Raw genomic sequence first — 26,655 nt, forward strand, 5'->3', positions numbered from 1 at the left:
TGTGTCATTATATTATGTGCTTGTAATCTTATATTATGTGGTTATATTTACTTCATTATATGATGTCGAAACGTCATTATATTATGTGCTTTCATCGTCGTTATGGTCAATGAACATGATTACGATTAGAATGTTTACTTCTACGTCATAACTGATTCCGATCTGCTTCTGTGAAATAACCGTTACTTCTACTAGTAATTAGGATCAAATCTGTAGCTACCGTTTGGAAAATGGTTGAGACTTGAGATAACCTTGGCATGTTAGTACCTCGTTTTAAGATGCAAAAAATAACATCTGATATTGTTGGAAAATTGTAAAAATATATATGAATTGCAAATTTTTGTTTAAATCGACGTGTCTTTAATAATAAACATACGAAGTCTACAATACGGTTAAGGTTATTAAATTTAAAAAATAATACTTTTATGTCATGCTTTATGATCGTTTTAACGAGGGAAGGCATTATATTTGTCAATTTCGGTATACCTAACGTTAGCATTTTTTCTATTAGAAATACACGAAGTTTAGTATTGTCATTTATGTAAACATTGCCTTTCTGATCATTTTAGCTGTTCGAGTTTCTCTTTATATATTCTCAAGATAGACACAAACAATTGGGAAAAAAATCCGACTCTGATAGAGTAATGGCTCATATAAGGAACCGGTCATTTGTTACCCAAAAAAAAAGAGGGGGATAGGAAGAAATAAAGGGGGCCTTTCATTTTATCATTTTTGGAATGGAAAAGTGGCATTCAATTTTATATAGTTATAAATTTGCCGCGGTATAATGTTATGGCGAATTCTTCGTCAACCGTAGGCATCAATCTTTACGCCTCGTTTCGCTCATCTGAATTGTTATAACCTGAAAAATTAGTTTCAACAATTTCTTCTAGCAGAGAATTTTTCATCTGATGCAATTATTGAATGAAGGTGTGGTAATTATTAATGAAACCACAAACGGAAAATCCAAACGAAGTTCCCTGAAGTCGCAAACAGCTTTCATGCTTCAGTATTTTGATTATAAATGTTCTTGTCTATACCTTGCAAGAAAAGGTTTCTCTATTATTAGTTATAAAGATAATAGCAAATAAAACAACACATATCTGAAAAGCCAAAAGTGCCCAAAAGGTACCTTTACTATAGAGTATAATTCAGACACACTGCACTATTTTTTTAAATCTATTATGTTTCCAGGATAAACGCAAAATATTGAAAGGCCGCTGCCGTAAATCTTCACTTTGAAAAATTCAAAACATCACTCTCTATCTGTAAGATAACAACAGGTCTCAGTAAAAAATAAATAAATGCAGTATTTAAGTCCATTTAGAGACCAGATTAAAAACGCTCAATTCTCTGCTTTTGTGAGATTGATACACACCTTCAAAAATTTGAAGGCTGGAATTTCATTGGCTGATATAATATACACAAGGAAGGAAAATAAAATGACGTGTTGTAAGAACCTTGTATCCAAAGCTTAAACAGATAATCTGTACATTATATATTAATAAATAAATGTCTTAGACACCGACTCTAGTTTGAGGGAAGGAGCACGTGTATTTTCTTGTACGAAATTAATAATAATAAAAAAAACAAAATGTTTTTTTTTTTTTAATTTCCTCATTGTTTCATTTTTTCCTCATTTTAAATGAAAACAAACTATTTCGCTTCCCTTCTGAAAAACATAAAATCTCTTTCAAGAAATTTAGATTCAAACATTTACAAAACAACTTGCCCCCACCCCCACTCACATGATAAAAATATCAATGGTCGTACCCTGTTTAATTGAGTCTAGAGGTGTATACTAGTATATGAGCGGCTTCCCACGAAACCTTTTATATTGCGGGTTACTGCATGTCTAGTGGTGGTACTTTCGTCGCAGCATGTTCGCCTTCAGTAAGGGAGGTCGGATCAAAACCAAAGACTTTAAAATTCATATGTACATGCTGCTTCCCGGCTAATTATATAAGCACGCGGGATTAAGGATTAAGAGCAAAAGCTGGTCAGCTCGGATTCAGAAAAATGTGTCTGAGTAGGGTGATATAAATGTCTTCCTTCGGAATGCTACCTTTTCAACTAGCATGTTAAAAAATCCGGCTCAGGGTGTCGGTCTAGTACAAAACAGTGTTAATAATCATATCACATTAACATGTTCTTGTACGAATATGCATATATCAATTTGCCGCTGGATGTCAAGAATCCACCCATAATCATCTATTATAGTTGAAACTGTGAAATATATGCACAAAACCATGATAAAAAGCTGCACGTAAATATATTGCACTGAGTTCAGGTTCATTCCATATCTCCTTTAATCCAATTCGGTTGAAAGTGATGGGCGCTAGGTGGTCGAGTGGTTACATTGTCATTTCGGGGCCTTTTATAGCTGAATATGCGGTATGGGCTTTGATCATTGTTGAAGGCCGTACGGTGACCTATAATTGTCAATTTCTGTGTCATTTTGACCTCATGTGGAAAGTTGTCTATTTAGCAGCAGTCATACCACATCTTCTTTTTTATAAGTAGTCGAACTGCTGTATCACTAGCATGTCAACACTTAGGTGTGCGATTTCAAATCCCGCACGTAGCAGGTAAGCTGACTCCAATCTTAATTGACCAGAATTGTTGTTTCCAAACGAAGGTCAGGGGGTCTCTCCGGGCACTTCTGATTTCTCCACCAATATAAACTCACCGCCACGAAATAGCACGAAAGTGTTGAAAGTGGCGCTAAATAACAGTTAATCAATTATCCATACCGGTATACTTATGGCCTCTAAATCTATATATTAAGTCTCACAAAGTCAATGTATGACATCAGTATACAGAGATAAAAATGATAACCATTTACAGTATATACAAAACAAGAGAGAGAGGTTTCAAAATTACTAAGCCAGCTGGAGGACAAACGCACGTGACTATATTTTTTTATATAAGCGAACAAGCTGAAGTTGACATTTTATAGAAATCTTTGGGATTAAATTTGGGATTAAACATTTTTGGGATTAAACAGAAAAAAACATCCTTTCTGTTTTCAAGTTTTCGTACAGGGCTTAAAGCCTTATCGGATAAATGTTTTTTGTCATATTAAAATTTCCCGTTTTAGTAACAACAATTTCCAAATAGTTATATTGTTTTATCATCTCAATGTTAGTATCATTGTAAGAAAATTGGAGATTTTTTGGCTTCCGTCCATAAAAAATAACCCACTAATTAGATATAGGAAGATGTGGTGTGAGTGCCAATGAGACAACTCTCCATACAAATAACAATTTAAAAAGTAAACCATTATAGGTTAAAGTACGGCCTTCAACACGGAGCCTTAGCTCACACCGAACAATAAAAAATAGCAGGCGTGGATGAGTATCAATACATCCCAACATCGTAAACAATAAAGATATAAACATGTGAAAGCTCTCTCACAGGCAAACAACCAATAACTGAAATATATAAGGGCATACATTACAAGCACGGGGACACATTCTACTGCATCCACACAGCACGAGTAACAAACCCTGCAGTAAATAGATATAGGAAGATGTGGTGTGAGTGCCAATGAGACAACTCTCCATACAAATAACAATTTAAAAAGTAAACCATTATAGGTTAAAGTACGGCCTTCAACTAAGACTTTAATTTTGTCAACTTTCCTTTCAAGTTCCAAGCCTTACAATAATCATGGAAAGCATTGAGGTGAGTCTGCAGGTCCTGTGCTGTTCCATCGAACAACACCGTGTCATCTGCAAACAATATAACAAAACACTTAAGATATATTTCTAATTCTCTTTCAAGATCTTCTGGTATAGTTCTGTTAAGTTCTGTGATATTTCTAGTCACAAAGAAATTAATTTAGTCAATCAAAGTAAATAAAATAGGAAAGGTGATAAGTTTTCTCCTTGTCGAACACCATTGTCACAAGCAAACAAAGTATTCCGAATTGTAATTACTACCGTGTATCATCGGTACAGTGGATATAGCTTTATAGGTACTTCGAAGCGTGAAAAACTATATACCGTACATTCATTTTACTATGCACCGTACAGAAGGATTCATGTGGTCAGCTATACACAACGCTTCTTGTCGAAATAAAATATCGAAAAATAACATATGTACAAAATATTTCAATGCCAAATTTTGAAACAGCTATACTTATTAAACACAAACAGTGGCCTTCTATCAGAAACAGAATTGCAATGAATATAGAATCATATCGGATGAGACGAACGCCAACTTCTTTGGCAAGTATTTGCACATGTTTTTAGGAAGGATTCTTGTTTTGGGCAAATAATGAGACTTCTCTAATCACCAACCCACGACCAAATCATTTCTTAAAACAACAAATATGTTTCGATTGAAGTAAACATTGATATAATGTAAACAAAACAAAGATTTTCGTACCTTGTCAGAAGAAAAATCGATCACGACCCCTTGGTTAGAACCTATATCCGCTATACCGATGATTCACGGAGATGCCAACGAATGGACAAGAGTTGAAACAAAGAGTGGTGACATAGTAATGACAAAGTTAATGCTTTTTATTCTCTTTTTTTTAAAGAGACGAAAAAGAGGAACAAAATGCAACAGACGGGTTGGAAAATAAAAATATCAAATAACCTAAATTGGAAAAAGTGTGGCAAAGTGTGATTTCAGTGGTTCTTTTCCCCCTTTTCACTGAATAACTGTATCGTCTACGTAAATTCCAATGCCATTACCGAAAAGGATCAAAATAAGTACCACAAAGGGAAAATCCGATCTAATCGGACGAAAAAGTAAGTCTTAAACACTTCATCAGGAATCAACCCCTTGTATCTCAGAAATCGTTCACGCTACTCCAAATCTGTTGACATACTAGTACTCATGTTTCAGAATTTTATTAGCAATTAAAAAAATCTCCATTAAAATAAGTTGAAAATAAACAATCTGTATATGTCAATATGTGCTCATTGTTGAAGACCGTATGGTGACCTATAGGTATTAATTTCTGTGTCATATGGTATGTTGTGGAGAGTTGTCTCATTAGCACAGATACCACTTTTTCTTTTTCTATAATTACCCACATAGGCATTTCATATTTCGCGGGCACTACGTCGACTAAGCTAGCTTGGGTACTTCCTCACATAATTGGCGTTTTCTGTGGAAAAAAGGTTGGTTCAAAGACAAATTAAAAGTAAAAAAAACTACATGTAAACGTCATATCACAAATATTTCCGACTTGGTATGGTTTTAGAGGAGTTGCGGCTCAATGAAATCGGTCTCTTCCTTTAGTAGCATAGATAATATGATATTCTAGATTTAATATCATTGTACATATTCAATACTTCATTATACATCTTACCATTTACAGATTAATATATTATTCAATAACATTTTATAATACAAATCATCTCGCCATATTATGCATCAGTAGATAATTTTATAGCTATTGTTATGAAATATTTTTGAAACAGACTGGGATTTCAATGGTGTCTTTTGCAATGAATAGAAATAAGCAGATGTGGTATGACAGCCACTGAGACAACTCTCCATCCAAGTCATAATTTGTAAGAGGAAACAATTAAAGGTCATTGTACGACCTTCAACACGGATCCTATGCTTAAACCGAAAAGCAAGCTATAAAAGGCTCTTAAATTTGTTATAATATTCCATACCTGTCAACCTGTGACGATGAAAATGCAGGTCATATTCTGCATTGAAGAATCAAATCTCAGGTCATAACGCGTACGAACTTTTTTTAGCTGAATTTCAGTATTTATGGTACATTTTCTTATAATGTATATCAGAGATACCAAACATCATTCAATGCATGTTCACTTGGTTAAGTCATTTTAAATCCTATTAATTATTATTTCATTGCACTTTTAAGGATTTTTATAAATTTGTGTAACACAGTCTTATGTTCCTTACTTTTTATTAATATAAGAATTTATTTCTGAAAGGTAATATTTAAATGTTTCCTTTTGTTAATAATACAATTTATTTTTAATTGTTTGAGATACTGGCTATGTAGCCTTTAAACATACCATCATTAAAATCTACATGATTATATATATGTGGTGGTATTTAACGACCTTGACTGGCCTTTCAGCCCTCGCACGGTCGGCTCGGTGCCCGAAGGCGTTTGGTGGAATTAAAATATGATAAAATATACTAATACAGTTAACATGGTTAAAGGAAGTATAAATGCAAAAAATAATTTTCAATTTTAAAAAAAAAATTGTATAAAGGTATAAAAATAATAGAAAGTTCTTTTCCATTATGTATTTGAATTTTATATTTTTATGATTTTACCTTTTTCACCCATAAAACGTAAATATAAGGAAGAATTTTGAATGGTGACAAATAAGGGGAAGTAACTGTCTAGTTGAAATATGTTTGTAAACGAATACTGAATACTGAGACTGAATAGTGCAATTTATTTACGACCTAAAGCTAACTTAAAGGTAATTGGTGTTAATTAAAAGTGTGTTTGACACCAAAGCTGTCGAATGAAGCCATGCACTTAATGGGTCACTTAATTGGACAGTTTAAATAGCTAGATGATCTTCCTGTTCATTGAAGAATTACGAATTTGCCGGTATTTCAAAGAAATATTACTTATGAAATCAATTTCAAGGCTAAGAAATACGGGTGAAATCGGGTCATTTTCTGAATTCCCGGGTTATTTTAATGACCCGGCGGGTGTCCCGGGTGATTCCTCAGAATTGTGAAAATCTCGGGTGACACCCGCAGAATACGGGTCAGTTGACAGGTATATGATTTTCTCCACAGCCGGGAATTTCTTCAATTAGCTCCTACACTGTCAACATTTAACTGACTAATCTTAATCTTCAACCGAAATTGTTGAAACGTTGATTTTGTTAAATTGCTTTGTCTCATTTTCCCCATAAATTGCACTTTCGCTAGCGATAGACACATATTTAAGCCGGGTTAATAGTTTACAGAAGCAGATCGGAATCAGTTATGACGTAGACAGTAATCATTCTAATCGTAATCATGTTCATTGACCATAACGACGATGAAAGCACATCATATAATGACGTTTCGACATCATATAATGAAGTAAACCTAACCACATAATATAAGATTACAAGCACATAATATAATGACACAACCACATCATATAAAGATGTTTGCACGTAATATAAGGATATGTACACACCATATAAGTATACTTGCACAGCATATAAGTATATTTGCACAGCATATAAGTATATGTGCACAGCATAAAATGATCTTTCAACATAATATAAGTAAATTTGCACATCATATAAGAATGTTTGCACATCATATAAGAATGTTTGCACATCATATAAGTATATTTGCACATCATATAAGTATATTTGCATATCATATAAGTATATATGCACATCATATAAGTATGTTTGCACATAATATAATGATATTTGCACATCATATAAGGATATTTGCACATCATATAAGGATATTTGCACATCATATAAGGATATTTGCACATCATATACAGGTGTTTGCACATCATATAATGACAAGTGCACATCATATAAAGATAAAAGCACTGCATATATAGGTAAATGCACATGATATAAAGGTAAATGCACATCATATAATGAAAATGGTCATAATAAGACAGTGTTGGCGTTCCATACATCCACCCGATGAAACTTTACGTCCAATGCTAACCCAATACCTACTTATATCACGTAATTAAATCTGTATGAAGTTTTTTTCATAAAAGTTTTTTTCCCCTTCATACTTACTTTATAAAAAACTAAACAAAAATACCGAACTACAAGGTAAATTATAAGTAGAGGCTCAAAATTTGCATATCAAACAAATGACACTTCTAAAACATTATAGAAAAGAATAGATTTCTAGACAAAAGTCTCTGATTTGGTGATGTTGACGTGCTTGTAGATTTTGCTTTACTGAACATTTGCTGTCTACAGTAATCACTATATATAACTATTGTGGCCCAGTAGTTTCCGAGGAAAACAATTTGTAAAAGATTACAAAAATTGTAAAACAAATTGAGAAAATTGACGTTAAAGGGCAATAACTGTCTATGGTGTCTGCAAAGTCAAGAGCAGAAAGATATATCAATCGGATGATTATTTTTCTCATGTCAGATTTACTGTAATTGCTTTAGTTTCAGAGAAATGAGCACAAAACTGCATTTTATTAAAATTTATTTTTGCCATGGTGGCCATCTTGGTTTTTAGGCGGGTTCATTGGCATAGTTTAGTTTCAAAGGAGACGATTTTTGTAAAATTAAGTGCACGTGGCGACGACGGGTGATGATAGACGACGGACGCCAAGTGATAAGAAAATCTAACTTGGTTCTTATGAGCTAGGTGAGCTAAAAAGGGGAAATTAATGAAAAAATAAAAATACAACTGACAGAATAAGACATCAGAATGGAAAACTAAACTTCTGTTGATCAGTTTATATTTTAAGTGAATATAGCACAACAATACAATATGGCGTTACATACCTTTGCCGAACTGGCTGTTCCTGTTTCCTCATCATTGTCATTCAAAAACACCCTCACACCAGCTCGGACACGGACACGAACCTGTAAATACAAAAAGGATGTTTTTTCATTAATAATAGAAAATATATAGTTGGTGAACTTTATGACGAGTTTCAAGAGACAAGATGTCAATGCAGGCAGCAACTATCATTTTCTCTCTGTCTACTTTGAAGATACAGGTGTGATAAATCGACCATGCGGTGTCAAAATTATTTGGCTTATTTATAAAAGCATTTGTCACGGGTTATTAGAGACCCTTTGTTGTGCGCGTGCTTGATATTGTTGTTGTCAATTTTGAAAAATAAAGTTCATTGTAAACTAGTGGCTCTGTTAAGTCCACGGACCTCACGTAGGTCTTAAGGTCTCTTCAATAATTGGCTCTCTCACAATATGGATTTGAATCGAATTTTTTTTGTAGACCTTTTGTTTTGAAGTATTTAAAAAAAAATCTTAAAATTATACTCTTTTATTTGAATTTTACACTATATTTTTTTTTTTTAGTGTTAAGAGTTTCTGTCTATATTCTTTTTTCATAAACAACACATTTACGACAGTCGATCCATTTCTTGCGATCTTTTTTATTATTGAATATGTTAATTTATCTTTCATTTACAGATCCATTCTAGCATATTTGTAACAAATCTCATAAAAAAGCAAGAATTTTACCAAATAGTTACAATTGTTAACTTATAAAAGTATAAGTGAAACATCCATGAGAAGGGGAAGGGTATATAACCTCAATAAAAAAAGAGACTGCAAATTCTAATACAACTGCATATCAGAAAGAAAACTGAACTTCGAGGAAATTTCAAAACGGACAGTCCGTAATCAAATAGCAAAATCAAACGCTCTCAAACATCAAACGGATGGATAACAACGGTCATATGGCTTACTTGGTACAGACATTTGGTATGGAGAAAATGGGTGATTAAACCTGATTGTAAATCTAGCTAAACCTCTTACTTGTATGACACTCAAATCAAATTTCAGTGACAACGATGAATAAAGAAAAAAAAAATTAGAAATAATAGGTAAAAATATCACAAATAGGGATACAACAGCAACACACATACTCACCAAAACATGGGGGTGCTCCGAAAGGGTTAGCAGATCCTGCTCCACATGTGACAACCGTCGTGTTGCTCATATTATTACCAATCCGGAAAATAGCCTAGCTTGGTAGGTCAGACGCATGAAAAGGGGACGGAATTATATTTACGACATAAGGTAGCAATAAACAGTTAGGACAAAATACTAAAGTTTGCCCTTATGAATTTTACCATCCCCTTTTCATTGCTTTCTTGCAATATCAAGCTTACTGTTTGTGTCATATATGGGCATATGCATGTAATCAGAATCTTCCATAGATTTTATATCCAGTATATAAAATGGTAAAATATAATTTCTTTTTGGTGTATCCATGGCAACAATCTGCATTTATTTGTTATAAAATATTGCAAAAAGGGGGGGGAAAGATGTCACATATTTCCCAAAAATTTGGCTAAAAGTAGAATTTCAATCGCTTGAAGTAATACCTTTTCTGAAACTGTGTACATATATCATTCAGCAAATCCAATGAAAATCATATGTCTTTCGTCTCATTTTTTTGTAAAATTGCGTCAAAAACTTCGTGTAGAAAAAGAGTGTTTGTAAACAGTACATTAATTTCTGGACCAATGGCCGGTCTAGCTATGAAAATACGGATTGTCAAACAGAAAACAGCCCATAAAACATGTAAAAAATAATTTTGATGCACTTATAAACCATCTTTGAAGGCTAAATTAGCACTCATCTGTCTAAAAATGAATTTTATTACACAATAACTTTCCTATTTGAAAAATCCACCGGGGCCAAAATGCGAAACTAAACTCCTAACTGTGTATTGCTACCTAAGGAACTTATCCGAAATTATGGAACGGATATTCGCTAGCGGTCAACAAGCTGTATTGGCGTTCGTAAAATTTACGAATTCATAATAAACCTCACCTTTTGGAACGCTTTGTGTAAAAATGAAAGGGTATCAATTGGGAAGATAAAAAGATGTAATCATTTGTTTTTTTGTCGTTAAATTTTGTTTCAACCGACCTTGTCAATTTCTAGATGTAAGTCATAATCAAATAGCCAAATAAAAATCAAATTCATCAATCGAATGGATAACAACTGTCCAGGCACTTTCTTGTGTAGAAAATGGTGGATTTAACCTGGTTTTACAGCTAGATAAACTTCTCACTAGTGTGACAGTCGGATGTCATTACTTGTATATAATAAGACATGGTATCCATCAATGTTATGTGTTTACATTATTTATTAGTGGCACATCTTACACTGATCTAATTACACACATTAGTGTATGCAAAAAAAAAGAAAATCACAAAAATATTTAACTCCGAGAAGAAATCAAACAAAAGTAAATTCCCTAATCAAAAGGCATAATCAAAAGCTCAAACACATCAAACAAACAGATTGATCTATATGAAAACATTCAAAGTCAATAGACCACAAGAGTGTGGATTAAAACAATCGCCAAGGGAATAAGATGTGCCTATGCTAATGTATTTACATAAGAATTATTGTTGACCTATCAAATGTTGTTCCCCTTAAACTGACATAATCACAAACTAATATTAAGAAACCAGCAACTATGTCAGTGTAAATGAACCATGACGAGGCAAACTAATCGTCTTGAACATGAGTTTGTGTGAGAGACATAAGATAGTTACCTTGGTGGATGTATTGGTCGTTTTTATTTGACTGAAACTTGGCACATTTGCAGAACTCGGAGACAACTAAAATGATTTAAAAAATAAAAGTTATTATTAAATATAAATTCATGAATTATTCTGACAATACATAACAACTTACATGATTTTGCAATGGTTGCACATATATAATATTACTAAGCAGACTTTGAAACTTAAACTTTATATTGCATTAAATACGTAAATAAAAAATCAGACGACTGTACCATTGCAGAACGACATGTTTTTGAAATTATAGCAAAGCATTGGGTCGACAAATTATAATTCGTTATTGCTAAAAATGAACTTGAAATATCTGTCATATTTTCCCTACCGAGTTTAACCCTATTACTAAGTATGGTGTATACTTTAATTGGTGATCTAATTGATAAATCTATCGCGGAGTTGTCACATTGTTAGACGTTCTTATCAAAGTAGTTATTTCTGTGGCTGTATCTTACGATTCTGTCCGATATATATTTAGCAAATCTGACATCAATTCAATGTTTAATATATCATGTACAGTGTTACAACTCGAGATTCTACTGACGAGTTAAGGTACCACTTCGCCACAGATAGCTGAATTATTGTTCAGGCTAGATGGTCGAGTGGTCTAGATCGAGGAACGCATTAGTATGGTCTTGATATCCCAAAAGCATGTGATTGAATCCCGGGTAGGGAAGAACATAAATTTGCTTCCGCATTTTAACATTGTTGTGCTTATATTTAGAGTAATTATTTATGTATACATAAGATGATCAAAGGAAGTAACGTTTGTTTGGTTTAGAACAACATATTTTGTAATAAATTAAGTTTGTTGGTTAAATGAATTTTATATACATTAGACCGTTTGTTTTCCCGCTTGAATGGTTTTACACTAGTAATTTTTAGGCCCTTTATAGCTTATTGATCGGTGTCAGCCAAGGCTACGTATTGAAGGCCGTACATTGACCTATAATGATTTACTTTTATAAAATGTTATTTGGAAGGAGAGTTGTCTCATTGGCACTCACAGCACATCTTCCGATATCTATGATATAATATTTACATTGCCTTATGCAAATCAATAAAACTAGGACTTTCGACCATATTATCAAGTATCTTAAATGTACTTCAAATTGTTAGGCGTTTCCGATTTTTTTTTAATGAATAATCTTAAACACTACTTTTAGACTTTTATAGATTGATGGTGTGTATAAAGGAACTTTTAGGGAAAACAATTAAAAAAACACCTTTGTTTTTTGAAAACAATAATTTTTCATAATAGAATTTCCTTAGCAATAAAAGAAGCACTAACTACTGTTCAATCATTTATAAAAATGGAATAGTGAAATAATAATTCGCTTTGAGCAGCATGTACGGTTCAATTTTGTCAAAATAAGCTTACAAACACTTGCAGGTGAATAGCTCGACCTCATTGGAACCATATTCATGTGAACCTCAATTAAAACCCTTTACTAGAAATTGCATGAGTGAAGAATATTGAGTGTTTTAAAGGGAAAGATTGCCAACAATAAAATTAAAACATATAAATTATTTGGTTTACGGAATCAATCAATAAAAATTCATTCTAATACAGTTAAAACAGATGATTCATATATATATATATTTAATCTATAATATGATATTAAACAAAGTTAGAAAAATCCAATTGCACGAGTGTGATATCTATGTTTGGTTATATCGATTACAGGACCAGTGGATGTCTTTGGGGTCACCTCGATAGTTGATAAGACGGAGTATAGACTTTATTACACAGGAAACAAAGCTACTTATCAAATCCATGCCCTGTAAATTGATGTTTTAAACATTATATAGTTTTGATAAATGTTTTACATTAGTATCAAATCGGTGAACATGAATTTGACACCTAGTGCCCCTGCAATCCCTGATAACCTTGATAACCTTCAGTACAAATTTGGGTTGATTATACGGGATCCGTTAATGAACTTTTTACGTTTTTTGCTTTCAATTCAAATAGTGGCACATGCTGATATCATAACAATAATAAATGCAGGTATTTTATGATATGTACTTTATTAAGAGTTTCGTATGTGACTGTGAGAAAATGACCTTATAATACCAAGTGGTCAGTTTCTGTGTTTCTGAGAGATATTTCTATATATGTAAACCGTAACACGAAATTGTCATCACAATTAGTAAGAAGCTCTATTTTAGATAAGTAAAATAATGCCCGGATTTGTTTTTTCTCTGTCGATTTATGAATTTTGAACAGCGGTATACTACTGTTGCCATTATCTATACATGTAACATATGCATCGAGCTTATCTACTTACACCACGCATTTTATAGTTTTGCTCAACACCATATGTTTTCATCACAAAAGCTAGTCCTTCGGCTGCTTCAACACGTTTTAAAGCTACCATTAGTCGGTATATTGTTGGAGCTACCATATTGGCTTCTTTGCAAGTTTTCCATTTTATGAGAAGATCATGTATTCGATCATACAAATCCCTGGGATTGTTAACTATTGTTTCTTTGATGCTATTAATACTTAGTCCCAATTCAACGCCTAAGTGAACAACACAATCGCCTATCAGCTTCTTTTCTGTTAGAGTATTAACTACATGATCTGACGGAATTTCTTGTAGGCGACTGTGGGAGTTTTCTGTTAAAAAGATACAAATGTCAATGTTCAAGTTAATGTGTGTATATAAGTATGATATCAAGTGTGTTTTTTATAACGGTTTTTAATTGTTTCGGTTCTTATACATCCTTGGCTCTCATATATTCAGCTTTGAGCGTTCCTGTTGGAGGTAAATCTAGAAAAGCGTTTTGGACACACATTTTTAACGTGTTATTTTTATCAGTACTGTCATTATTTACAGCATTGTTCGTTAATGCATTTTTAAATAAAAAAGAAACTCAGGTTTCAACTACCTCAGATGGATTTAGCTATTTTTGTAATTTTTTGGTCATTAATCTTTTCAGATGTTTTGAGGTTTTTTTTTGTTCTGATATATCCCTGACTTTATATATTCGGTTTTGAGCGTTCCCGAGTAGGTAATCCAGAAATGCACTTTGAACGCATGTTTTCAAGGTGTTGTTTTCATGTTTTATTTTTATTATTCTATACATGCTATGAAAATGATATAAAATATAAAAAATCAAAATAAACTATTATACTTCCTTTGTTAATTTCTTACCATAACACAAATCTGCAGGAATTATAATAAAAATATATCGGTCTAATTTTATACATAGTGTATCAGTAATATACAATTGCAACCTAAATATATATAAATACCTGAATATGTTATGAGCTATTAAATCTAAAAAGGCTTAAGACAGAAACAATCCCTTTAAGAATTTAAAAGTAAAATTATGTTGATAGTAGTAATCTTTTAAAACAAAAACAAAATTCGTACCTACTAACGTATGGTCTTCTCTGTGTACCTGTATGATGACAAATGGAAACTTTGTAAAAGTAATACACAATAAGCTGAAATGTGTAAAAAGTAAAATCACAAAAATACTGAACTCAAAGGAAAATCAATTCGGAAAGTCCATAATCACATGGTAAAATCAAATAACACGCATCAAAAACGAATGGACAAGAACTGTCATATAACTGACTTGGTACAGGCATTTTCAAATGTAGAAAATGGTGGATTGAACCTGGTTTTATAGCTAGCTAAGCCTCTCACTTGTATGACAGTCGTATCACATTCCATTATATTGTCACCAATGCGTGAACAAAACAAACAGACATAATAGTTAAAAATGTCAAAAATAGGGGTACAGAAGTCAATATTGTGTTATCATCTTAATCACTATAAAAACAACAAATGTAACGAAGAAGCACAAACAGGCATACATCAAATCAACATCCTCTTTTTGATTATATTATACGATTTTATTTGTCTATTTGGGATACATAAGCACAGAGTTACGTCAAAAGGATATCTAAAAAAACAGACTTAACAGTAAAAGTAATATTAATAATGACAAATAAAAGAATAATATAACACGTTATTAAGATGATAAACAACGTCAGTACGCAAAATCTATACTGCAAGACCATCGTGTATTATTTGTGAAGTTGATACGGAATATTTATCAACACGTTCCCTCGGGTACCTTCCGATGAACTTTTTTAGAAAAAGGACGAGACGTTCATCGACTTTCTGCTCAAACATTGGTGACGTTTTACAAAGTCTGAGTAGGAGCTGCAAGCTCTTGAATACCGAATAAATTGGGAAATGTATATTCCATATGCAGGTGAAGTTGGTATATTGTTACTAAGGTGGGGAAATTGATAATTTCAAAATCAAAGTCGTCTCGTTTGTCATAGATTTTTGTACTAAGATGACTGTGTATGTCAAATTCGAGGTATAAGTCTAACAAGAGGCTGTCACAACGACAGCAAACCGGATTTATTAACATTAATTTGTGTCCCGGCAATATCACAAGAACCATAAGTGATGAACAGTGAAAGTGAAAATCATCAATATCAAATTTGACCTCCATTTTGTCATAAGTATCAACATATTAAAATTTGAAATCTTGGGTTAAATAGTTCATGAGTAAATGCATGGACACGACTGGAAACGCCATTTTTCAATCTCTCAAGAACCATAACTCCTGAACGGTAAAAGTGAAAATCGTCATTATTGAACTTGACCTCCATTTTGTCATCAGTAACAACATATTAAAATTTGAAAAGCTTTGGTTGAACAGTTCATGTGTAAATGCACGGACATGACTGGAAACACCATTTTTTAATCTTTCAAGAACCATAACTCCTGAACGGTAAAAGTGAAAATCGTCATTATTGAGCTTGACCTTCATTTTGTTGTTAGTAACAACATATTGAAATTTTAAAAGCTTTGGTTGAACGGTTCATGAGTAAATGCACGGACAACATTTGATTGCCGCCCGCCGTACATCCTCAAATCAATAACCGACATTTTTTTCACGAAAATCCGGTTAAAAATGAGGCAGAGGAAGCCGTGTCTGTTGTCTCTTTAATTTCTAGTTCTGGTGGATATATTAATGGAACCCATTCAGAAAAGTTCGGATTGTTAATGGAAAGAACATCATCAATATATCTGAAAGTGAAATTAAATAACCTGGCATCTTTGATCTTCTTTTTTTTTAACAAGTGTCTGAAGGAACTCCGATTCATATGAAAATAAGAAAAGGTCAGCAAGGAGAAGCGCACAGTTCGTTTCCATGGGAATGCCGACAATTTGTTGAAAAAGTCTACCTCTAAACTCAACAAATATGTTGTCGATAAGAAACTGGTATCTTTGATAAATGTTTACTGAAAAGTCAGTTTCTCTAAACACATGTAATGTATTATTATAAACTTTAGAACAAATTTTATTTAGTATATTTTTGCATAGAAACTTCGCATAGAAATAAAGGGAAGAGTAATCAAATCTTACCTGGCAGAGATAGTGTGGTTCTTGAATAGCTGTCAGTGCCGTCAGCAATTTCTCAAATGTTGCCTTCGATGGGGTACTATCTTCTTTGTCTCTCCACGCAAAGAGCCCAAACAACATAAAATCCATAGGATTAGAGAAATAACGAAAAAGTATGTTGTCGTAATCAGCTTTCGTCATACCAAGGTTCATATAGAATTTGTGGAAGTCACCAATTCCTATTGTTCTTGCTAGCTGTACAAAATGCTGATCATTGGGTGTTAAAAGTAGTGTTTCTCTTTCGAGACCTTGAACGATAAATCATTGTCTATAATTGTTTGTCTGTCTGGTTATCTTTTTGTTGATCAACACAAGAAAATATTCTACTCTATAAGATACAATTATTTCCCATATTTTTTCTATGCTCAGAACCATATTGACCTTTCTTAATTCATTTCAATATTGTAAACGCTAAAGCTCAAAATTTAAAAAAAAACAACCATAATGCCAAAAAATGTCAAAATAACTGTGAATCAAAAGCAACAAAACTTAGCCTTTCATTTATTAACTAAGGATGTACTTGGCAGTCATAATTCTACTTTGTCAAAATCATCTCCCCTTTACGCAAGCTAATTTTTACAATCGTATAAATAAAAATAATTTTTTCGAAAAACGCTGCCAATTTAACTCTTGAAAACAGATAAATGTATTCAAATAGCAACATTACGATCCGTATATGAAAGTGGTTCTTTTTTTCTCCAAAAATTTAGAGGTAGAAGAATAACATTATGCATTGCATACACAATATAAAAAAAATTAGTAATACATTGTTAACATCAACATGTAAAGTTTGACATAAAGTAATTTTAGTGAAAATGTGTTATTTGAGCACACTTACTCTGTAGTACAAGGAAACATAATGGATACATTATAGCGCTTCAGATTCTATAATATGTATATATTTAGGCTGTAAGTGAATAAAATAACTTAAATAAATTAAAGATTAAATATGTGGGTCAAGTGATATACCATTTTCATGAGTAATAGGGACAAAGTATATGTGTTCGAATAAAAAATATTTTCTTAATGTACTTGACGACAAACTTTTCTTGTGGATCTTTGAAATGCATAACTTAAAAAAATCTTTATTGTTTGTGTGTGTTATCGAAAATGAATTAGTTTTCAACCTTTGGAATTTTTTTATCCGCCCTTTACGAAGAGCTAGGAGATACATTTGTTTTTTAATATACAACTGGCATATCACGAGATTATAATAATACTATGCAGATACATACATCAGTTTTCAAGAGCTATCCGACATCGCTTCATCACTAACATGGCTTTAATTTTTCGATTATAGAATTAATGGCGTAATGGCGAGATCATTTCAAATGACAAAGTAGAATTTTGACTCCTTCATGATTCTTTTTCCCAAAAACTGTCACCTTGGAGGAGATCTAAATTAATGCTTTAAAAGATTATTCTATTATCGTTTAAGAGATTTGTCAAGCAAAATTAATGCTTATGCACTAAAAACAATCCACTTGTATTTGTACATATCACAATCGACTGTTTTATGAAAATATGTCTTTAATACAAAAAAAAAAAAAAAAAAAAAAAGAATACAAATATCTCAAACTCAATACTAAAATATAAAATTAAAAAAAATGCTTGCAATCATAAATTATGCACATACAGTCAACTTTTCATGTCCATAGAAAAAGATGTGAATAATTCAAATATACATATTTTTCACATTTTCTAGCAAAGAGTTACTTTTATTAGTTTAATCTCAACTAGTGTCTGTCTGTAATGTGGAATTTATAAAAAAAATCTAGAAGTTAGAATTGATACTATAAGTCAGAAGAGTAAAGATAAGGACCTTCATTTTGAGATATCTAATCTTTAAAAAATGGCTGGGAATTTTTATCTTCTATTTGCATGGGTATTTTATAGGTTTCAATTCGAAAGAAAGGACATCTTTTTTTTCAATTTTGATTACTGACTTATCATGAGCTACATGGCTTTCAAATTGTGATATTGTCCTGAAAATGATGTTTATATTTACATTTTAATGAAATGTCATATGAGACATAAAAAGGAGTTATCTCAATAATTTTAAGTTCACTTGGCCGAAAGGGCCACGTGAGCTTTTCTCATCACCTTGCGTCCGTCGTCCATCGTCGTTCGTCGTCGTAATTTTTACAAAAATCTTCTCCTCTGAAACGACTGGGGCAATTGTAACCATTCTTAACCACACTCATCATTTAGTAACTAGTTTAAATATATGTCCGGTGACCCAGTCAACCAACCAAGATGGCCGCCATGGTTAAAAAAGAACATGGACTGGAATGTAGATTTTGGCTTATATCTCTGAAACTAAAGCAATTAGAGCAAATCTGACAGGAACAAAACTTACATCAGGTCATCATCTATGTGCCTTGGAGTTTGTAGATGCATCGGAAAACCCGTTGATGGGTTGCTGCCCCTGAATTGGTAATTTTAAGGAAATTTTGCCGTTTTTGGTTATTATCTTGAATATTATCTTGAATATTATTATAGATAGAGATAAACTGTAAACAGCAATTATGTTCAGCTAAATAAGATCTGAAAATAAGTCACCATGACCAAAATGGTCAAATTATCCCTTAATGAGTTATTGCTCATTATAGTCAATTTTTTACAATTTTTCATAAATTGTTGTAATCTTTTGCAAAAATCTTTTTTTCAAAATTGTCCACAATCATCATTTGGGTATTTAGTTATAAAAAAAAGTATCCGATGACCCTACAGATAGTTACATAGGGTAAAACGCAGTTGTGGTCTCATTACTCTAAAACCAAAGCATTTAGAGCTAATTTGACGTGAAAAAAGGTTCATTAGGTCAATATAAAACTGCTCTGGAATTTGCAGAAAAATCAAGCAACCCATTGTTGGGTTACTGCCCCTGAATTGGTAAATTTAAGGAAATTTTGCAGCTTTTGGTTACTATTTTGAATATTATTATAGATTAAAATAAACTGTGAACAGCAATATTGTACAGAAAATAAGACCGACAAATGATTCAACATCATCAAAATGGTCAATTGACCCTTTGAGGAATAATTGCCCTTTATAATTAATTTTTAACAATTTTTCATAAACTTTGTAAACTTTTGTAAAAAAAAAATATATTCTACTGTTACTACAGGGCCAAGGAGATTAAGGAATAACTGTAATATTTTTTCTGTCTATGAAGAAAAAACATACAAAATTTGGTGCACACTGAATAACGCGCGTTGCGGGTTTTTTAACAGTGTGCACCACATTTTTTCATGTTATTTCGAAAAGGCAGAAAAAATATTACAGTCATTTCTTATAAATAAATTTTAGATTCCGTTTTAAAACGTAGAAAACCATGAAAAAACGTTGATGACGTCACGGTCAAATGATTAAATTATGTCTATCGACTGATAACAAAACAACATCAGCCAATCAGAAGACGTGTTTCATCAAAAATTAAAATCATTTATAATTGTAAACAGCAAGAATATTTAGAAAAGTAAGTTCTACAATCATATCACCATCACCAAAACACAATTTTGTCAAGAATCCATCAGTGTCCTTTGATTCATATGTACATATACCAAGGTGAGCGACACATGCTTTTAGAGCCTTTAGCTTTAACTTGTCTGCCTAAAAAGTGATGTTTATTTATCATTTTTGTGAGATTTAATGGAAGTGTTTTTCAACTATTTCTCCTTCAGTCAATTATAGTCGAGTCGAGGTATTGATAGTTCTTTTCATTACATTTGCTTGTCCGAGATGAATGTATATTTTACTTTAGACAACTGGAATGAACAGGTGGATTGAAAGTGTACAGTGAAATAATCCCGGAAGATTGTGTCGAGCCTCAACCAGACATATATTAAGGTTTTTGGCCTGTTATCATAATTTAGGGGAAAAATAGTTCATAATATGTTTTTACTCAACCTTTTGCTCTAAAAAGTGACAAGTTTCTGCTCATAAAAGTGATGTGATGAAAAGCAACTATCAAAATAATATCTACTGTGATAACATCTTATTAAATCTATGTTAAGTAGTTGTGTGACAGCTGGGATTACCCTGTCTAGTCGAAAGGGACATTGTTTTAGTACCGGACAATGGTCGGTCTATTCAAAGTTATTTTCAGCAGTTTGTATCTGTAGTAAATCAGATTTAGATTATCTGAAATATTTTTTAGAAAATTAATATGATTTGGTGAAAAAATGTTTAAAGGTAGTAAGTTAGTTTTTTTAGCAATATATCGTCAGAACTTAGTTGTTCGAACTAGTGCAAGTGTGCGAATATATACAGGTGGGTGTTAAATTTTAGTATGCAACCGAACTCTTCAAAAATCTTAACTATTTACGTATCCGTCTCTGGCCCGTGTTTTTGCATTGTCTTTCAACACCCGGCTTTGGGGAAAAAATGCTTTTTCAAAACGAAAGTACAGTTTTTTCAGAGGGTACGTATGCACTAATAGCCAGATATAAGCACGCCTATGTTGCACACTTCGAACGATGCACTTTATATAGGTTAGGTAAGAAAATCCAGTTTATCCCAACAGTTAAGTTTAATATCATTTTTATTTCCCAACTAATTACCACGATTGCCTAAAGTCTGAAGGGATTGAATTGAAATAAGACAAAACAATGTCCGACTGGCTCAAATTGTGGCTCAAATATTGTTTAAAACAGATATAGGAAGACGTGGTGTGAGTGCCAATGAGACAACTCTCCATCCAAATAACAATTTAAAAAAGTAAACCATTATAGGTCAATGTACGGCCTTCAACACCGAGCCTTGGCTCACACCGAACAACAAGCTATAAAGGGCCCCAACATTACTAGTGTAAAACCATTCAAACGGGAAAACCAACGGTCTAATCTATATAAAAAAACGAGAAACGAGAAACACGTATATAAATTACATAAACAAACGACAACTACTGTACATCAGATTCCTGACTTCCGACAGGTGCAAATATTTGCAGCGGTATTAAACGTTTTAGTGGTACCAAACCTTCTCCCCTTTTCTGAAACAATAGCATAACATCACAACATAGAAAAACAAACGATAAAATACCAATTGGCAGGCTTTACTCAATCACAAAACGTAAATTAATACACTATGAGCGAATAAATTTGATCTGCGATATCTGAATGCAAATGCACAGTTAATAAAATATTAGGGACAAACATTCAATGCCAAAAAGCAAACAAACAAGTCCAAACAAAGCCATGGCAAGACACCACTGCGAAATATTAAACCCTTCAAAATAATCACTTTTGAAGAAAAAAAACCGGTGTTTACATATAGGTAAATCTTGAAGTTTATACAGATGTAGTAAGAAGAAGTGAAAATAAGGAGATATTCCACATAATCAAAGCTGGTATATAGACAAGATCTATATTAATATAAAATAACAAAAAAGCATTATAAACAGTATCAACAGGTCGAATTAACAAGAAAATATTATTTGAGAGTACTCGCAGCTAAAAACAACTAATAACAAAAAATCATGCATCAGAGACTAAAAAGCCCTGATGCGAAACGGTAATTAGAAGAACAAACATTTGTGTGTTTGGTTGAAAAACACTGTCAGTGCTGTGTATGGGATAATTTAACATAATTATAATCAAACTTATAATTTGATATTTATAAGTGTTCCAGGGTGAGTATATGTTATTATTTTGGCCAGTCTGTGTTTTTCAAATTGTTCAGTTATATTAGTTATATTAGTACAAACTGATTGATTGCTGTGTGTTTGGTTTTTTTTTCTTTTCAGCAATCTTGTCCGGTTTTTTGTTTGTTTTTTTTTTAGTTCACTTTTGCAATTTTTTGTGTTGTTTCCATACCTGTACAGTTGTGGTCGCAGTGCTCTTTGTTCTGAAAAAAAAAACAAAATTATTCATATCGGTTTCAATGTTGACTGCCAAAACATATGCCCACTTGTCAGCAAATACAGAATATTTAAACTAATTATGTATGTCGAAACAGTTTATTGTATGTATAAGTAATACTGCAAGCTGAAAATAGCTGTGCGCAAAAAAAAAACGGAGCAACTTACATCCATGTCCTTTATATCTAATGAAATGATTGTCGCATTGACAATCATATCATGTTTTTTTATTATATATATATGTGTAGTTATAAACGAAGACGAAAAAACTGTGACATGTTATAATTCTTTACATGTGTTTTATTTTTACTAATCAGCTTTTAACGATTTTCAAACAATCCATTTCAGATACAAATGGTTTGAATGCAAACCGATAGAATCATTAGTCATTCAGCAAGTATTTTATGTGTATGAATCCAGAGTTGAAGATATACAGATTTATCATATGTTTAGTAGTAAATACAGTAGTTTTGCATATGTGATAAATAGCCTGCTGGTTAATCCATATCGCGCAACTTTGATGCGCACCCTTTATCGCATACCCTTTATCACACCCCTACCCTTTATCGCATACCCTTTATCACACCCCTACCCTTTATCACACCCCTACTTTTTTTTTTTTTTACATAAAGTCAGTTTTTTTTTTGTTTAGGAAAATTTTTCCTCAAAATAGGTATTTTTTATTAATGACGTCATTGTTTGGTATGTGACGTCACGAACGTCGAGTTTTCATATTGTATGTGACGTCACGAACGTCAAGTTTTCATATTTTTTGGCACACTAAATGCAACTATGAAAAATACAAAACACACAAATTAATACAATAATAAACAAAATATTTTTAAAACAACAGCACGCAAATTGTAAGGTAACCCAGGTGCTTCGGATAAGTAATTGAGCAGTTCTTTTAAGGCCTTTGAAACAAGACAAAAGTAGAACTGAAGGTAACCCAGTGCTATGGATCAGAAAACAGTTCATATAATATAATACTCTTCTGTTGAAATATATGATAAAGCGTATAATACATGGCAAAATCCGTATCACATGCCGTATCACCCTCGACCAATATCATCCCTCGGGCCTAAAGGCCCTTGGGCTGATATTGATGTCTCGGGATGATACGACATATGATACGGATTTTGCCATGTATTATTCTCTATATATCACTTACCTTATCAAAAACCCAATACAGAGGCAATTTAGTTTCATGGGTGTTACCATTCTTGCATACCCAATGAATTTGCTGTTTTGCGACCGACAAAGGTATTAAACATGTTTCACCATTGCATATTTCTCCGACTTCTATTTCAAACAGATCGGACACAACTTGAAAATCATGATAACCTAAACAACGATGGTAAAATTTGAGAATTCGTTCTAATGCCAATGTCAAGCATTCCTGAGTTGTTGTCGCTAGATCTGGTGAAATGAGCTGTTTGGAATCCTCGTTAATGAGATACACAATGATTGTCTGCCCTCTAATATGGATTTGTATTTCATTTTTGTTATCAACATTGAGAATTGCAGCTTGATAAAAGAGACAAAAACGAGAGTCCACTACTTTCAAAGGCCAGATACTAATCGAAGCACCAATAAATTTGAATGATAAAGCTGATGGAACCACCATGTCCCTCAGATGATAAGCTATGCAAATCGTTCTGACATCTGTTGCATTACTCTGCATATTTTTGGGAATCATGGCCTTCACCATGCAGGGAACAAGAAATAAATCCACAGCTTTTTCTTTTTCGATATAGCGTTTAGGTTCAACAAGGATGTCAAGATGAAGGAGGACCTGCACTACATATTCCATTTTTCGGACTTTTGATAAAATATCCTTAAAAGCTGGTTGTGACCACAGAGTAAACAGATCTGGTTTTCTCAAAACTCCATTTGATGATAGATTATCTAATATGTATCGAATGGGTCCTTTCTTTGGCCAAAACATTATGTCTGTGATGAAGGCTCTTAGAATATTGACCATTGCCGTGGGCTGAATGACAATAAAACCTCGTAACGCTGGTTCATCGAAATACAATATCTTTCCTATCGAGTGCTGAACTAGTAGAAAATCTTCAACTCTTGTTTCACTTAGAGCATTTTCCCCATTGGACTGGTTTATCTTTAAAAGTTTTTTTCTTGTTATCAACTTCACACCATCTGCTCTCATATCTGATATCTGTAAATCAAGAGGCACCCAAACAATCGGCATTTGTTGCCCCCATGTTGATTGCTGAAATGCGATATCAACTAATGTATCTTTCAAACGATCAATATCTAGGTCTTTTGTGTCTGTTGCGTTGATGAAAAAGACTTTGTCATACTGGATATGGTCTTGAAACTTGTGTGATGAAAATATTTGTGTCAACTCCTTTTGAAATGTTACGCATAATTTCTGCTTCTCGTCCTGTCAGTTAAACCCAAAAAAGATATCAATGCATAATTTCATTTCCATTAAAATCGAAAGTTTAATCTATATATCGTAATGTTATCAATACATATTTCACCGTTTGTAATTAATCAAAACATAAACAAGTCCAAGAACTCTAAAAATGTTTCAAAGAGTTGGAATCCATGTTTTATTTCATCAGTTCTATTGTTAAAACAAATATATGTATATACAATGAAAATATAAATCAAGTCCATAATGTTTACTTTAAAATCGCTTCCACTGTAAATACCAAGCCGGGATTTATCGAAGGTCAAGATTTAGATGGTTAACTGCGTGCATTTTGAAAAATAGACATTTTCTTTCAATATTTGAGCACGAAACTGTTGATAAGGTGTCAACATATCCATTTTATTCTATACCTATTTCGCTTTTTGTTTTTGTATTTACAAATATGCCGCAGATATTGATAAATGTGATTTATATTTATGACAAATAGATATAGGGAATATGTCAGTTATACAGAAACCAAACAATGTTTTTGTACATGTTGTGAATACTTCAACTGATCAGAAATCATAGAGCAGAAAAGATATACATAAGACTTAAGGAATATGTATTGCACTTCCATTATACAGTTGAAGTTTATAATTCAGGAAGGATTGCTTGACTCTTTTCAATCTGTGGTATTATGCGAACAAATTTTAATTGGTAACTCTCAAACATATCTTATAAAGAGGGTGAATACAACGAATTACATAGTACGTTATATGTATAAAATATTATTTCTAAACACTTTATATAAATTGTTGCGTATGCTTATATACGCATATCTTAAACGTATTTCACTGCCTTCGAGAAAAATTGAGGGTTATCAATAATATAGCCATTTTTATAAATTTCCTGTTCACAAAACTTTGGATTTTTCGTAAAAACTAAGGATTTTTTTTATCCCAGGCATATATTACCTTAGTCGTATTTGGCACAACTTTTTGGAATTTTAGATCCTCAATACTCTTCAACTTCGTACTTGTTCTGCTTTATAAAGATTTTGATATGAGCGTCACTGATGAGTCATATGAAGACGAAACGCGCGTCTGGCGTAATAAATTATAATCCTGGTACCTTTGCATGCTTTGATAACTATTATCAAAGTATTGTCATGTAAATGTATAATATTTATTTTAAATCATGGAAAACAAGAATGTGTCCATAGTACACGAATGCCCCACTCTCACTATCATTTTCTATGTTCAGTGGACCGTGAAATTGGGGTCAAAACTTTAATTTGGAATTAAAATTAGAAAGATCATTTCATAGGGAACATGTGTACTAAGTGTCAAGTTGATGTAACTTTAACTTCATCAAAAACTACCTTGACCAAAAACTTTAACCTGAACTTCGCACTATCATTTTCTATGTTCAGTGGACCATTAAATTGGGGTCAAAACTATAATTTGGTATTAAAATTAAAAAGATCATATCATGGGGAACAAGTGTACTAAGTTTCAAGTTGATTGGACTTCAACGTCTTCAAAAACTACCTTGACCGAAAACTTTAACCTGAAGCGGACGGACGTACGGAGGCACAGACGGACGGACGGACGGACGAACGGAGGCACAAACCAGAAAACATAATGCCCCTCTACTATCGTAGGTGAGGCATGAAAACATATATTGTTTTTAAGTTGAATTAAAGATATATCAAGGAAGTG

The 26,655-nt window shown here is 32.6% G+C and overlaps 1 protein-coding gene across 1 annotated transcript in view; it reads right to left on the reverse strand.

Moving 5' to 3' along the window:
* LOC143042693 (uncharacterized) overlaps window positions 1-26,655 on the reverse strand; it is a 38,475-nt gene that overhangs the window by 7,120 nt on the left and 4,700 nt on the right. The window contains exons 4-10 of the mRNA XM_076215135.1: window positions 23,723-24,958; window positions 22,508-22,538; window positions 16,653-16,936; window positions 14,631-14,658; window positions 13,539-13,870; window positions 11,224-11,289; window positions 8,465-8,545 (exon numbers count right to left, since the gene is read on the reverse strand). Coding sequence (XP_076071250.1) covers window positions 8,465-8,545; window positions 11,224-11,289; window positions 13,539-13,870; window positions 14,631-14,658; window positions 16,653-16,936; window positions 22,508-22,538; window positions 23,723-24,958 — 2,058 coding nt within the window. The remainder of the gene's footprint in view (window positions 1-8,464; window positions 8,546-11,223; window positions 11,290-13,538; window positions 13,871-14,630; window positions 14,659-16,652; window positions 16,937-22,507; window positions 22,539-23,722; window positions 24,959-26,655) is intronic.

This window comes from Mytilus galloprovincialis, chromosome 8 (assembly GCF_965363235.1).
Source record: "Mytilus galloprovincialis chromosome 8, xbMytGall1.hap1.1, whole genome shotgun sequence".
In the NCBI taxonomy this organism is placed as follows: Eukaryota; Metazoa; Mollusca; class Bivalvia; order Mytilida; family Mytilidae; genus Mytilus; species Mytilus galloprovincialis.